The sequence below is a fragment of the Marmota monax genome, unplaced genomic scaffold, assembly GCF_021218885.2.
Source record: "Marmota monax isolate L192 unplaced genomic scaffold, Marmota_monax_Labrador192_F-V1.1 WCK01_AAM20220418_F8-fsc00108, whole genome shotgun sequence".
NCBI lineage: Eukaryota > Metazoa > Chordata > Mammalia > Rodentia > Sciuridae > Marmota > Marmota monax.
The window spans coordinates 5,311,052-5,325,466 of NW_026694593.1; the positions used below are offsets into that span (position 1 = coordinate 5,311,052).

Genomic DNA, 14,415 nt, shown 5'->3' on the forward strand with positions numbered 1-14,415 from the left:
TCCGGAGCCCTTTTTTATTTTTGGAGCTTAGGGCCTTTGTAAATTGCTGAGGCTGGCGTTGAACCTGTGATCTTCCTGCCTTAGCATATGACATCTTACCTGGCAAGGAAACCCCTATATATTCCTTATAGAAAATCCTTCCATAGAGCAAAGAATTAATTCTTTTTTCTCTCCTTCTCAGTACTGGGAATTGAACCCAGAGCCTCATGCATCATAAGCAGACACTCTACCACTGAACTACATCCCCAGCCTTTTTTATTTATTTTGGGATAGTCCCCTAAATTGCCCAGGCTAGTCTGGAACTTGGGATCCTCTTGCCTCAGCCTTAACAGTAGTTGGACCTACAGGCGTGAACCACCACAAGTTAAGAATCTCTCTCTCTCTCTCTCTTTTTTTTTTTGAAGTAACTAATTTAGGTACTCTTACTGGATTATAAATTTGCATTTCAACATATTTTCCTTTAAGAGGTAAATTGGTGGCCTGGAGCCAGTCTCCCTCTCTCTGCCCACACCTGGCCTACTCTGCTCTACTGAGTATATTCATTCTACTTTATGGACTGTTATTTTCAGCTTCATTAAATCTATGCATTTTCTGTCCAAAATAATGATGATGATGATAATAATAATAATAGAGGTGAATTGATTGTTGCTGGATATGCCAGCACACGCCTGAAATCCCAGTGACTCAGGAGGCTGAGGCAGGAGGATTCCAACCAGCTTGAGCAATTTAGGGAGGCCTTAAGTAATTCAGTGACACCCTGTCTCAAAATAAAAAATAAAAAGGGCTGGGAATGCAGTACCAAAAAAAAAAGAAGGTGAATTGCTTATGTACTATTCCTCACAAACGCAAACCATCTTACTGTTTTTGGATGCTAACTGTGGAAGTTGGAATGAGGATGGAGATACTGATAATACACCAATTTTTATTCTAATTCTCTCATAAAATACCCAGAGAACTAAGTGGTCCAAGTTCAAACATAACAATCCATTCAACTTTCCCTCAATAGGCTCAACATCTTAACCCAATTGAAATTAAAAAGAAACAATGCAGGGTTGGGGTTGTAGCTCAGTGGCAGAGTGCTTGCCTCACACATGTGAGGCACTGGGTTTGATCCTCAGCACACATAAAAATAAATAAACAAAATAAAGATATTGTGTCCATGTATAACTAAAAAAATATTTAAAAGAGAAACAATGCAAATTACTTCTTTAGACTTATCCTGTGAATTATAAGAAAACAAATACTTTATTGTTCAAGTTTTTTTGGGGGGTGGGGATAACTGGGGATGGAATCTTGGGGTGTTTTATCACTGAGCTAACATCCCCAGCCCTTTTAAGTTTTTTACTTTGAGACAGAGTCTTGCTAAATTGCTGCGGCTGGCTTTGAATTTCTGGTCCTCTGCCTCAGCCTTCTGAGTTGCTGGGATTATAGGCATGGGCCATTGCACCCCGTTTGTTCAAGAATGTTAATTACTTCTTGGTTTTATTTTATAATTTTTTTTTAGTTGTAGATGGACACAATACCTTTATTTATTTATTTTTAATGTGGTGCCGGGGATCCAACTCAGTGCCCCATACTCTGCCACTGAACCACAACCCCAGCCCATACTTCTTGTTTGTTTTTTTTTTTGTTTTGTTACCAGGGATTGAACCCAGGGGTGCTTAACCACTGAGCCACATTCCCAGGCCTTTTTCATATTTTATTTAGAGATAGGGTCTCACTGAGTTGCTTAGGGCCTCACTAAGTTGCTAAGGCTGGCTTTGAACTCACAATTCTCCTGCCTCAGCCTCCCGAGCCTCTGGGATTACAGGCATGTGAAACTCTGTCTGGCTATGAATGCTAATTACTTCTTTCTCCTTGATATAATATCCAGATGAGTGTGGTAGCACATGCATAATCCCAGATACTTTGAGAAAGTGAGGCAGAAGGATCTTAAGTTCAAGGCCAACCTTGAAATAAATAAATAAAAAGGGGTGGAGATGTTGCTCAGTTGTAGAGTACCCCTGGGTTCAATCCTCAGTACAAAAAAAGAACATAGAAAAAAGAAAAAAAAAAGATCCAACTTCAATAGAGTGGTTTTTATTACCTATTCAGAACATGGTTACATAAATAAACTCTTCAGACCAGGATTTAGGAAGGTGTACTATAGTATAAGCCAGGAAATCCCAATGAGTTAATGAAAATTAGAATCTGAAAAATTAAGTAACTTGTCAAGGTCATACAGATAATAACTGTCAGAGCCTAGATTAGAACCTATGTCATCTGAGTCCAATGAACCAATACAATACAAAGCTATTTATATGTGACTTTAGAATGTATTTTATGATGAGGAACAGGAAATTCATCTTCATGGGTTGTTTTTTTCCCTGATTAATGTTTAAATTAATCTGCCCTCCCAAATCTCTGCAGTTTGATGGTGGCACTGAGAATGACTGATATTCTTAGTCACAAATGGCTCTTTTTTTTTTTTTGGTACCAGGGATTGAACTCAGGGGGACTTAGCCACTGAACCACATACTGAACCTTTTTTATTTTATTTTTTTTAGTGCTGGGGAATGAACCCAGGGCCTTGTACATGCGAGGTAAGAACTCTACCAACTGAGCTATATCTCCAGCATCCTCTGAGCAATTTTTAAAAAATATTTATTTTTTAGTTTTTTTTTTTTTGGGTGGACACAATATCTTTATTTCATTTTTATGTGGTGCTGAGGATTGAACCCAGTGCCTCATGCATGCCAGGCGAGCGCGCTACCACTTGAGCCACATGCCCAACTCCTGAGCCATTTTAATTTTTTCTATTTATTTTTAATAACACGTTTATTTTATTTATTTATTTTTATGTGGTGCTGAAGATCGAACCCATGGCTTCATGCATGCTAGACTCACACTCTACCACTGAGCCACAACCGCAGCCCTTTTATTTTTTATTTTGAGACAGGGTCTCATTAAGTTGCTCAAGGCCTCATTAAATTGCTGAGACTGATTTTGAACTTACAATCTTCTTGCCTCAGCCTGCTGAGCTCTGGGATTACAGGTGTGCATCACTATGCAAGGCACAAATGGAAAATTTGAAAGCAAACTTTGCAATATGGATTTTGGTATCAAAAATATCCACTAAAAGCATTAATACCATCATATTCTCTCTCTCTCTCTCTCTCTCTCTCTCTCTCTCTCTCTCTCTCTCTCTCTCTTTTTTCCTATAATACTTAGGGTGAAACCCAGGGTCCTCTACTACCAAGTAGAGCCACTTCTATTTTTCATTTTGAGACAGGGTCTCCCTAAATTGCCCAAGCTGTCTTTGAACTTGCAATCTTCCTACTTAGCCTTCTGAATTGCTGATATTTACAGGCATGCACTACTGTGCCTATTGTGTCCAGCTAATTCTTTAATCCTTTTTTCTTTAAAATATGGAATGCTTCATAAATTTGCGTGTTGTCCTTGCATGGAGGCATGTGCTGCCAAAGTGAGGACTAATTCTTTCTTTTTTTTTAATATATATTTTTTAGTTATCAATAGACCTTTATTTTATTTATCTACTTATATGAGGTGCTGAGAATAGAACCCAGTGTTTCTTCACACATGTCAGGCAGGCTCTCTACCACATTATGCAATATTATTATCCAATATTATTGGATAATCCCAGCAGGTGGGGAGGCTGAGACAGGAGAACAGAGAGTTCAAAGCCAGCCTCAGCAACAGTGAGGTGCTAAGCAATTCAGTGAGTCCCTGTCTCTAAACAAAATACAAAATAAGGCGGGGATGTGGCTCAGTGGTCAGTGCCCCTGAGTTCAATCCCTGGTACCATAAATAAATAAATAGAAATTATTGGATGATGAGAAAGGAGAAGCTGTCCAAAGAGAGAGAGAGAGAGAGAGAGAGAGAGAGAGAGAGAGAAATACTCAATGAATAACAATTTAAATTTGTCTTGATTTTCTTTTGTACCAAATAAACATTGGGTAGGTTAACCAGATAAAAGAGAGTAGAATTGCTTCATAAGTAAGATATCATGGGGAGGTCAGCTCTTAACATGGTGATTTAGAAACTTAAATTTATAGTTGTCAACAAAGAGAGAAAAGAAGAGTAGGTGTGCCAACAGCTACATGACAAATAGAATACTGGCCCAAGGGAATCAGGGCAAGAAACCTTTATTCTGAATAAGTTAAACTTTTGTTATCATTCCTAATCAAGATTTGGAGAATTTCAGCGGTTAGACTAAAGACCAACTCTAGCTCTTTTCTCATGTTTGTGAAGAAATAATCTCATTGGCTTCTAAAGGCTTTTGGATTATAAAAGTATTTGTTCTAATCAGTGTGACACAAACCACTATAAATCCAAAAGTTGCTGGGTGTGGTGGTGCATTCCTATAATCCCAACAATTTGGGAGGCTGAGATAGGAGGATCCCAATTTTGAAGTCAGCCTAGCAACTCAGCAAAACTCTATCTCAAAATAAGAAATAAACAGAACTGGGGAGGGGCTGGGGTTGTGGCTCAGAGGTAGAGAACTCGCCTAGCATGCGTGAGGCACTGGGTTCGATCCTCAGCACCACATAGAAATAAAATAGATGTTTAAATATTAAAAAAAAAAAAAAAAAGAACCGGGGATGTGTATACTGGTAGAATGCCACTGGATTTAATCCCTAGTACCACCAAAACCAAACCAAAACAAAAAATTAGTCATGCATGGATATTGGCAGAGCTCAAGACACAGAATATCAGAATTCAAAGGAACTTAAATCAGGTTGAATACTGAGTATCCCCCCCAAAAAACCCTGCAAGTCTATAAATGTTCTGATTTCATGTATGTGTATATTTAAGCCAAATGTTTTGAATCATTTAGCTGAAAGCAAAATGATTTAAAACAATCAATAGCCTATAAAAATGAAGGTCACTATTGCCCCCTTGTGGGCATGACAGGGTCAACCTTCATTGAGAAGTTATAATTTCATTTAACAGCTGTTATTTTGAAGACCTTGTTAAAAAAAGGACACTGAAATATAAAATCTCAGTCTCAACAACTCATAAAATTGGAATCATTATATTCAAATTTTACAGATAAGTAAATGGCCACAGAGAAGAAGTTTTTCGGAGGTCAAGAGAACACAGTACTGATTTCAAAAAAATCTGTCCATATTATGTACATGCTTCTTCTATTTTACCAGATTGCTGCTCAATAGTAGTATCTCATTCAACAATGTTCCTTTGATGTTATACAAATTTAACTGGGAATTCAGTTATTTATCTACAGTTTTTATTTAGTTATTTATAGTTTCCCAGACTGGATTCAAATTTATCATCTTCCTATCTTAGACTCTCTGGATTTACAGGTGTGTGCCACTGCACACCAAGCTTATTTATTTTTTAATGAAAGTCAGAAACAGAAAAAGAAACCAAGAGACAATTGGAAAACTTACTAAAATTAGAACATGAAATCAGGTGTGGTAGTGTATGCCTGTAGTGACTCAGGAGGCTGAGGCAGGAGAATTGTAAATTTGAGGCAAGCCTCAGCAATTTACTGAGGCCCTTAGCTAGACTCTGTCTCAAAATAAAAAAATACAAGGGCTGGGGATGTAACTCATTGGTAAAACAACTCTGAACACCCCTGGGTTCAATCCCCAGTATTCAAAAAAAAAAAAAAAAAAAAAAAAAAAAAAGAACTTAAAGGACATAATTTCCTGCATTGAAAATAAATATTTGGGGTACTCTATTTTTTTGGTACCAGGAATTGAACGCAGGGGTGCTTAACTACTGAGTCACATCCCCAGACCTTTTTATTTTATTTAGAGACAGGGTCTTGCTGAGTTGCTTAGGACCTCCCTAAGATGCTGAGGCTGGCTTTGAACTTGCGATCCTCCTTCCTCAGCCTCCAGAGCCACTGGGATTATACTGGGCCCAGTATTTGCAGCACTTGTGCCCCTCCCAGGCGTGCTGCACTGGGAGTTCTGGGGCTTTTTTCTTTCTTTCTTTTAAATTTTTTTAGTCATTGATGGACCTTTATTTTATTCATTTATTTATATGTGGTGCCGAGAATTGAACCCAGTGCCTCAAACATGCTAGGCAAGAGCTCTACCACTGAGCTACAACCCCAGCCCCTCACCTTCCTTCTTAAAAATATTCCTGCTTGCTTGAAAGAAAGAAAGAAAATATTCATAAAATGAGATGTTGAATTTGTTCCTTTTTAAATAGAAGTTTTTGTTTAAAACATGATGGTTTCAAAACATCAACACCAATACTTTTTTGTTTTTTAAAAATATGCTCTCAATGGGCTGGAGTTGTGGCTCAGCGGTAGAGCACTACTTGCCTAGCATGTGCAAGGCCCTGGGTTCGATCCTCAGCACCACATAAAAATAAATAGATAAATAAAGATATTGTGTCCAACCAAAAAATAAATATTAAAAAAAAAAAATGCTCTCAATGGAGCTGGGGTTGTGGCCCAGTGGTAGAGCACTCGCCTAGCATGTGTGAGGCACTAGGTTTGATCCTCGGCACTACATATAAACAAATGAACAAAATGAAGGTCCCTCAATGTCTAAAACATTATTAAAAAAATATGCTCTCAAGACCAAATTAAGTCTCATAACAATCACATGTATCTCTCTTTTGTGTGTGTGTGTGTGTGTGTGTGTGTGTGTGGTGCTGGGGATTGAACCCAGGCCCTTGTGCACCCTAGGCAAGCACTCTACCAACTGAGCTAGCTCCCCAGCCCACACACATAGCTCTTTTATATCAGCAGTTCAACAGTTATTTATGTTTATTCCACTTTGTTATTACTTTAGGTTAAGAATGTTTATTTCCTTTAACAGTACCATATTGAGGCACCCTTATGTTTTCATTTTGGGGTCAGACATAAAGCTTCAATAGACAAATCTGTGGAATATTTTTCTTTTAACCTAAGTATTTATGTATAATCCCTATGTATGATCTTCCCCTCCTCCAGAAAGAATAAGTGTCTTTGCTTTAAAAGCTTTTATTTGGGCAATATTTTATTTTAAAATATTTTTGCTGGGTTGGGGGTTGTAGCTCAGTGGTAGAGTGCTTGCCTAGCATGTGTGAGGCACTGGGTTAGATACTCAGCACCACATAAAACTGAATAAACAAAATAAAGATATTGTGTCCATCTACAACTAGAAATTTTTTTTCCCTGCTGGGGACTGAACTCTGCGCCTCAAGCATGCTAGGCAAGTGCTCCATCTCTGAGCTACATCCCTATACCTGTTTGGAGAATATTTTAATAAAGAAGTGAATATCAGACAGAGTACTCATTCATCTCTAGGAAAACGAGGTTTTATTAATTTTTAAGTCTAAAATAAGTGCCACGTTATGAGAACGTTACCTGAGGTTGTTTTGGTGTTGGTTGAAGAAACAAGGCTAGCAAGGTTAACAACCTCTCCTGAGGTGAAGATGAATGGGGCAGCCACAGTCACAGGGTTAGGCACAGAGTCTGCTCTCTCGGGATGAGCATTCCCCTGATTCTGCATTGCTTCCTACCAAACAAAGCAGGATTCAAAGTCAGAACACTTATTAGCTTTAGTTATAGGAATAGTACAAACTCCCTCCTCCTCATGCTCTGTCAAGCAGAACTAGTTCTGCTTGACAATGTCCCAGGGAGTACAGAGTTTTCATCAAGACTGCTTTTGTTTGTTTGTTTTTGTTTTGTTTTTCTCAAACCACAGCAACAGAGATGTTAGATTGCTTTCCCAAGCTTGTTTCTACTTGAGAAAAGCAGAGGTATTTTATTTGCAAAAACTCATAGATAATTCCCTTATCCTCTCTGGATCTTTTTTTTTTTTTTTACTTAAAAAAAAAAAAGGAGGGGAATTGGTCTGAATAGTCTAAAAAATAATTTATAGCACTAATATTCTGTGATCAATTATCTACAAGACAATGTGGTAGCAGGAAATCCCTGTAGAGAACTTACAGAGAAACAATATTCTCTAGAGTTTTGTCCAACTACTTGTTCCATTCTGCCATTGAATAAATCCCTAAGGGACTATATAACGAGCAAATAAATGAGTGCCAGATTTTAAAGTCGAGTTCCATATGCTGTACTTTTGCTTCCATAGATTTTGGTGAAAAAGAAGCTCGTCATTATATTTTATTTTTTAAACTTCAGAAGTTTTTTACAAACATGATCACCACTAAAAAAATTCACTTATGAAAAGGCTCTAAACAAGAATTGAAAGTCGAAGAAGAGAACCAGTCTTTGGGGAGTCATTTGTCAGAAAAAAACTGAAAATGCAGTAGAAATGGTTATTTTTCACATATAATGATCTCTTTGAGAAGAACTTCAATTGAAAAAGATTATCTGTTCTCTGAATACTGCTGAATTCCCTCTTCAGTACACCATCATCTATCCTCCACTGTTATTTCTTTAGTTGAAGCCCTCATTGGCTCCCGCCTGGCCTAAGGAAAGTCCCCTTATGGTGATTTAGCATTGTCTTCTCTCTCCAATCTGTGTGCCACATTCCAGTCATCTTTCAAAAACAAGATAATCTTATCAATCCTCTATTTAAAAGCCCCTAGTCAGGGGCTAGAGCTGTGGCTCAGTGGTAGAGTGCTTGCTTGGCATGTGTGAAGTTCTGGGTTCCCTCCTCAGCACCAGATATAAATAAATAAAATAAAAAATCCACTGACAACTAAAAACTATTAAAAAAAAAAAAAAAGCACCAGTGGACCCCCAAGTGCCCACATAATTCAAACTCCTTCAAAGGTAACATCCTTATATTCAGAATCCAGTCTAATTCTCAAGCCTTAGCTCTGCCACTCCCAAACTACACTTCCCTTTACCCATTCTCTGGTCACACAGCTACTTTCTTTCTTTTTGGGCACCAGAGATTGAACCCAGGGGCATTAACCACTGAGCAACATCCCCAACCCTTTTTATGTTTTTTATTTTTATTTTTATTTATTTTTTAGTTGTAAATGGATCTTTTATTTTACTTATGTATTTACATGTAGTGCTGAGGATGGAACCCAGGGCCTCACACATGCCAGGCAAATGTTCTACCACTGAGCCACAATTCCAGCCCCCCTTTTTATATTTTATTTTGAGACAAGCTGTTGATAAATTGCTCAGGACCTAACTAAGTTGATAAGGCTGACTTTAACTTACCATCCTCCTGCCTCAGGCTCTCACTTTCTTGAACATTTTATGTTCTTTCACACCCCTGTCTTTATTTCTGTCTTTATACTGGAGTTTGAGCCCAGGGCCTCACACATGCTAGGCAAGTGCTCTACTGCTGAGATGTATTTCCAGCACTTTTTTTTTTTTTTTTTTTTGCAGGGAGATGGGGGTACTTTACCACTGAGTTATACCCTCAGTCCTTTTTATTTCTTACTTTGTGACAGGGTCTTGCTTTGTTGCTGAGAGTCTCACTAAATTGCTGAGGCTATCTCAAAATTGTGCTCTCCTATGTTAGCCTCTGGAATTGCTAGGATTACAGGCATGCACCACTATATCTGGCATTATTTTTTTAAATTTTGAGACAGAGTCTTGTGAAGTTGCTGAGGGTCCTGCTAAATTGCTGAGGCTGCCTGAAACTTGCACTCATGCTGCTTCTACTTTCCAGGTCATCAGGATCACAGGCATGTACACTGCAACTGTCTTCAGCCTTTTTTTAAAAAAAGTTTTTGAGACAGTGTCTCGCTAAATTCCCCAGACTGGTCTGGAACTTGGCAATCCTGCCTCAGTTTCTGAGTAGCTGGGACTGCAGTACTTCTGCGTCTTTGATTTGTTTTTCTTCTAGCCTAGAATGTAATTTTCTCGCTTCTCTATTTACTTCTTCAAAGCAGTATTTTACATATACTTTAATCCTTCCCTTAAAAATCATTGATACTCCTTACACTATGCTCCCACGATACTTGCTAGATATATTTTTATTTTGTAATATACTTATACTTTATTTCCTGTCTTCATCTTTTTTTTAATATTTATTTTTTTTTAGTTTTAGGTGGACACAATATCTTTATTTTACATTTATGTGGTGCTGAGAATCTAACCCAGTGCCTCGTGCATGCTAGGGAGCGCTCTACCACTGAACCACAACCCCAGCCCGTCTTCATCTTTAACATGTTGTGAACATAAGGACAAGGTCATGTCCTATTAATTTTTGGGGTGTATGTGTGTGCTGACACTTTTTTTTATTAGTTCTAATCAGTTATACATGACAGCAGAAAGCTTTTCGATTTATTGTACACAAATGGAGTGTCCTATTAATTTTTACATCCCCATCTTAGTGTTCCTTTTATATACAAATACTGACTTAAGAAATTAATAGATATAGCTGAGCATGGTGGCTCACATCTGTAATCCCGAGGCTTGGGAGGCTGAAGCAGGAGGATGGCAAATTCAAAGCCAGACCCTGTCTCTAAAATACAAAATAGGGCTGGTAATGTGGCTCAGTGGTTGAATGCCCCTGAGTTCAATCCCCAGTGGAAGGAAGGAAGGGAGGAAGGGAGGAAGGAATAAATTTTTGAATTTGAGTTGAGATGATTTCCTTATCACCCAACATGTGTTAGAGCTATATACTATCACACATCAATTGATAAACATTCAGAAAATAAAAAGTGACTTTTAATATTGTCTCAAGTTAAGTTTAGAAAGGAAATTTTTCTGGAAGGCGAAGGCAGGAGGACTATAAGGACTATAGGGCAGTTTGGGACTTAGGAAGACCCTGTCTCAAAATATAAAAATAAAAAGGTTTGGGGATATGGTTCAGTGGTAGAGCATCCTTAGGATCAATCCCTAGTACCAAAGGGGGGAAAAAAAAAAAAGGGAAATTTTCATGGAGAGAAAAATGAAATTTAACAGAATATTTTTGAACAAAGAATGATTAAAAAATCAGGAAAGCCTCAGAACAAAAGGTTCAGGGAATTCTGCTCTGCAACATGGGCAGTAAGTATTTCCACAACATTTTTCTTTAATCACCATGAATAATTCAATAATTTATGGACTGTTTTGTTTAAAGTTTTCTCTTTTTTTAGTTGTTGATGGACCTTTATTTTATTTATGTGTGGTGCTGAGAATTGAACCCAGTGCCTCACACATACCAGGCAAGTGCTCTACCAGTGCTATAGCCCCAGCCCCATTATTATTATTATTATTTTAAAGATACTAATGACACTGAGTCACAGATCGAAATACATTGGAAGTATTACCTTGATAAGATGGGGAAAATTCAGTTTTGTGGTTTATTTTTTGATACCAGGAACTGAACCCAGGTGCTTAACCTTTGAACTACATCCTCAACCCTTTTTATATTTCATTTAGAGACAGGATGTGGCTAAATTGCTTAGGGCCTCGCTAAATTGCTGAGGCTGGCTTTGAACTCACAATCCTACTGCCTCAGGCTCCTAAATAGCTGAGATTACTGGCATGCACCACTGTTCCCAGCAAAAATTCAATTTTAGGGCTGGGATTGTGGCTCGGTGGTAAGAGTGCTCGCTTAGCATGGCCAGGACCTGGGTTCGATTCTCAGCACCACATAAAAATAAAGGCATTGTGTAGTGTCCATCTACAAAAAAAAAAAATCTCTCTCTCTCTTTAAAAAAAAAATTCTGGGCTGGGGATGTGGCTCAAGCGGTAGCACGCTCGCCTGGCGTGCGTGCAGCCCGGGTTTGATCCTCAGCACCACATACAAAGATGTTGTGTCCGCCGATAACTAAAGAATAAATATTAAAATTCTCTCTCTCTCTCTCTTAAAAAAAAATTCGATTTTAGAGCAACTTCCACACACACACAAAAAAATCTTAACTTTAATCAATGTATATTCTGAGAATATACATACCTGAAGGATGACCAAAATCTCAGCATTGTTCTTCTCCAGGGCTATGTCAAAGGCAGATTTATCGAATTTGCTGAAAGCATGGACATCAGCTCCATATTTGATAAGTAACTCTACCACATCTCGATGGTGGTGCTCTGTGGCCCAATGCAAAGCTGTCATCTTCAGCATGTCCTTGGCATTCACATCTGCTCCATTCTGTCACAGAAAAGCAACTTTTTCAACAGAAACTGGTTATAGTAGCACAAGTGCAAGATCCCATCACCAAATAACAAGGATTTCCATAGAGATTACACATACTTAAACTGAGATAACATTTAAGAACTTAAACTGAGATCACATTTAAGAAATATAAAAGAGAAAAATGTTTCTCAAATTCTCCTGAATGCTGACAAGACATTATGCTTTCAATGACTGGGTCTTCTAAGGGACTCACTGGGAAATATTAACAGATGGGAGAGGAAGGGGGAAAGAAGAGATTATTGTTGCACTTATTAACAGAGTGCTGAGTGCCCCAAAAAACTGGCATAATATAGAGAATGACTGCAGAAAAGGAATAAAGAAAAATCAATAAAATCTGTTTAGACTTTAAAAAATTAGAAGACTCCTCATACCATGAATCTTGAAAGTGATATAACTCAATGTTTTAAACCATCTACACTTAATCTTTCCCACCTCAATTTCTTATCACTATTTAAGAAAACAGGGAGATCGATGTCTTTTTTACAATATAGCTCCACCACTATTCTTGCTTTACCCTAACAAGCAGTTCCACGATGTGCGCATGTCCATCAGCTGCCGCCATGTGCAAAGGGGTCCTGTCCACTTTGGTCCGGGCATCCCTGCTAACGCCTGCTCGAAGGAGCACTTCTGCTGTGGAATAATGACCGTACTGGGCTGCAAGGTGGAGGGGTGATGTTCCAAGCTGTGGGAAAATAATATTCATTGAATATCTACTGTGTGCAGAATCCTATAGCATTGATGGATTCATATGAAGAAGAGTTAAATCCTATGGTTCCTATCTTTGGAGAGAGAATCTAACTGGACAGATAGTGTTGAAGAAATAATTTAGCTTAAAAATTAATATACAAGCTGGGTGGGTAGCACACGTTGTAATCCCAGTGGCTCAGGAGGCGGAGACAGGAGGATCTCAAGTTCAAAGCTAGCCTCAGCAATTACATGAGGCTCTAAGCAACTTAGTGAGACCCTGTCTCAAAATAAGAAATAAAAACTGGTGAGGCTGTGGTTCAGTGATTAAGCACCCCTGGATTTAATTCCTAGTAACAAAACAAAACAAAATAAAAATACAATAATAGTCGTGCATGGTGGTGCACACCTGTAATCCCAGCAGCTCAGGAGGCTGAGGCAGGAGGATTGAGAGTTCAAAGCCAGCCTTAGCAAAGGCGGGGCACTTGGGGGCACTGTATGTCAGTTGGTAGAGTGCTTGCCTAGCATGTACAAGGCCCTGAATTCAATCCCCAGCACCCCAAAAAAGACGAGGCACTAAACAGTAAGACCCTGTCTCTAAATAAAATATAAAATAGGGCTGCGGGGCTGGGGCTCAGCAGTAGCGCACTTGCCTGGCATGTGTGAAGCACTGGGTTTGAGTCTCAGCACCATGTATAAATAAATAAAAAATGATAAAGATCTATCAACAACTTAAAATAATTTTTTAAAAAATTTACAGGAGCTGGGGCTGTAGATCAGTGGTAGAGCGCCTCCCTTGCACCTGTGAGGCACTGGGTTCCATCCTCAGCACCATGTAAAAATAAAGATATTGTGTCCATCTACAACTAAAAAAAATATTTAAAAAAAATCCCAATAATAATAATATACAAATATGCAGATAAATATATACCAATTAAATAAGTATGCAGTATAATGGTTATAAGTCAGGTAGATTTATCAGATTAAGACTCTCTGAAGAGGGGCGAGGGGCTGAGGTTGTGGTTCAGTGGCAGAGTGCTTGCCTAGCATGTGTGAGGCACTGGGTTCGATTTTCAGCACCACATAAAAATAAATAAAGGTCCATCAACAACTAATAAAATATTTTTAAAAAACTCCCTAAAGAACATTATTTTAAACAGGAAGAAGGTTTTTAAAAAATGCCAAGCATGGTAGTGAATGGCTATCCGGAGGTTGAAACAGAAAGATTCCAAGTTTGAGGCCACCTTCAGCAAAACCCTGTATCAAAATTTAACAAAAATTAAAAGGGCTGGGAATGTAGGTTAGTGGTAAAGTGTCCCTGGGTTCGATTTCCAGTACTAAAAACAAAAAACAAAAGGATCAAAAAGAGCATTCTGAGCCAGGGATAGAGGAAACGGCTAGACAGGTTCAAAACAATTCTTTTTTTTTTTTTTTTAATTAATTTATTTATTTATATTTTTTTAGTTTTCGGCGGACACAACATCTTTGTTTGTATGTGGTGCTGAGGATCGAACCCGGGGCCGCACGCATGCCAGCCGAGCGCGCTACCGCTTGAGCCACATCTCCAGCCCTCAAAACAATTCTTAAGAAAAGGGCAGAGACAAGTTACATGTGGAATTTGAGGTACAAATTTGGTTCGAATAGAGGTTTGTTGCTACAGTAAATAAGAATAAAAAGACTGATGAGATGAAAAGACCGATGAGGTAAA

The 14,415-nt window shown here is 38.3% G+C and overlaps 1 protein-coding gene across 10 annotated transcripts in view; it reads right to left on the bottom strand.

The window, feature by feature from the left end:
• Positions 1 to 14,415, bottom strand: part of Gabpb2 (GA binding protein transcription factor subunit beta 2) — a 44,916-nt gene that overhangs the window by 22,837 nt on the left and 7,664 nt on the right. For all 10 annotated transcript variants that reach the window (XM_046421596.2, XM_046421589.2, XM_058571986.1 and 7 more), the window contains 3 exons: positions 12,538 to 12,705; positions 11,784 to 11,978; positions 7,331 to 7,481 (listed from right to left, as the gene is read on the bottom strand). In XM_046421596.2, the coding sequence (XP_046277552.1) occupies positions 7,331 to 7,481; positions 11,784 to 11,978; positions 12,538 to 12,585 (394 nt within the window). In that variant the 5' untranslated portion in view covers positions 12,586 to 12,705. The remainder of the gene's footprint in view (positions 1 to 7,330; positions 7,482 to 11,783; positions 11,979 to 12,537; positions 12,706 to 14,415) is intronic.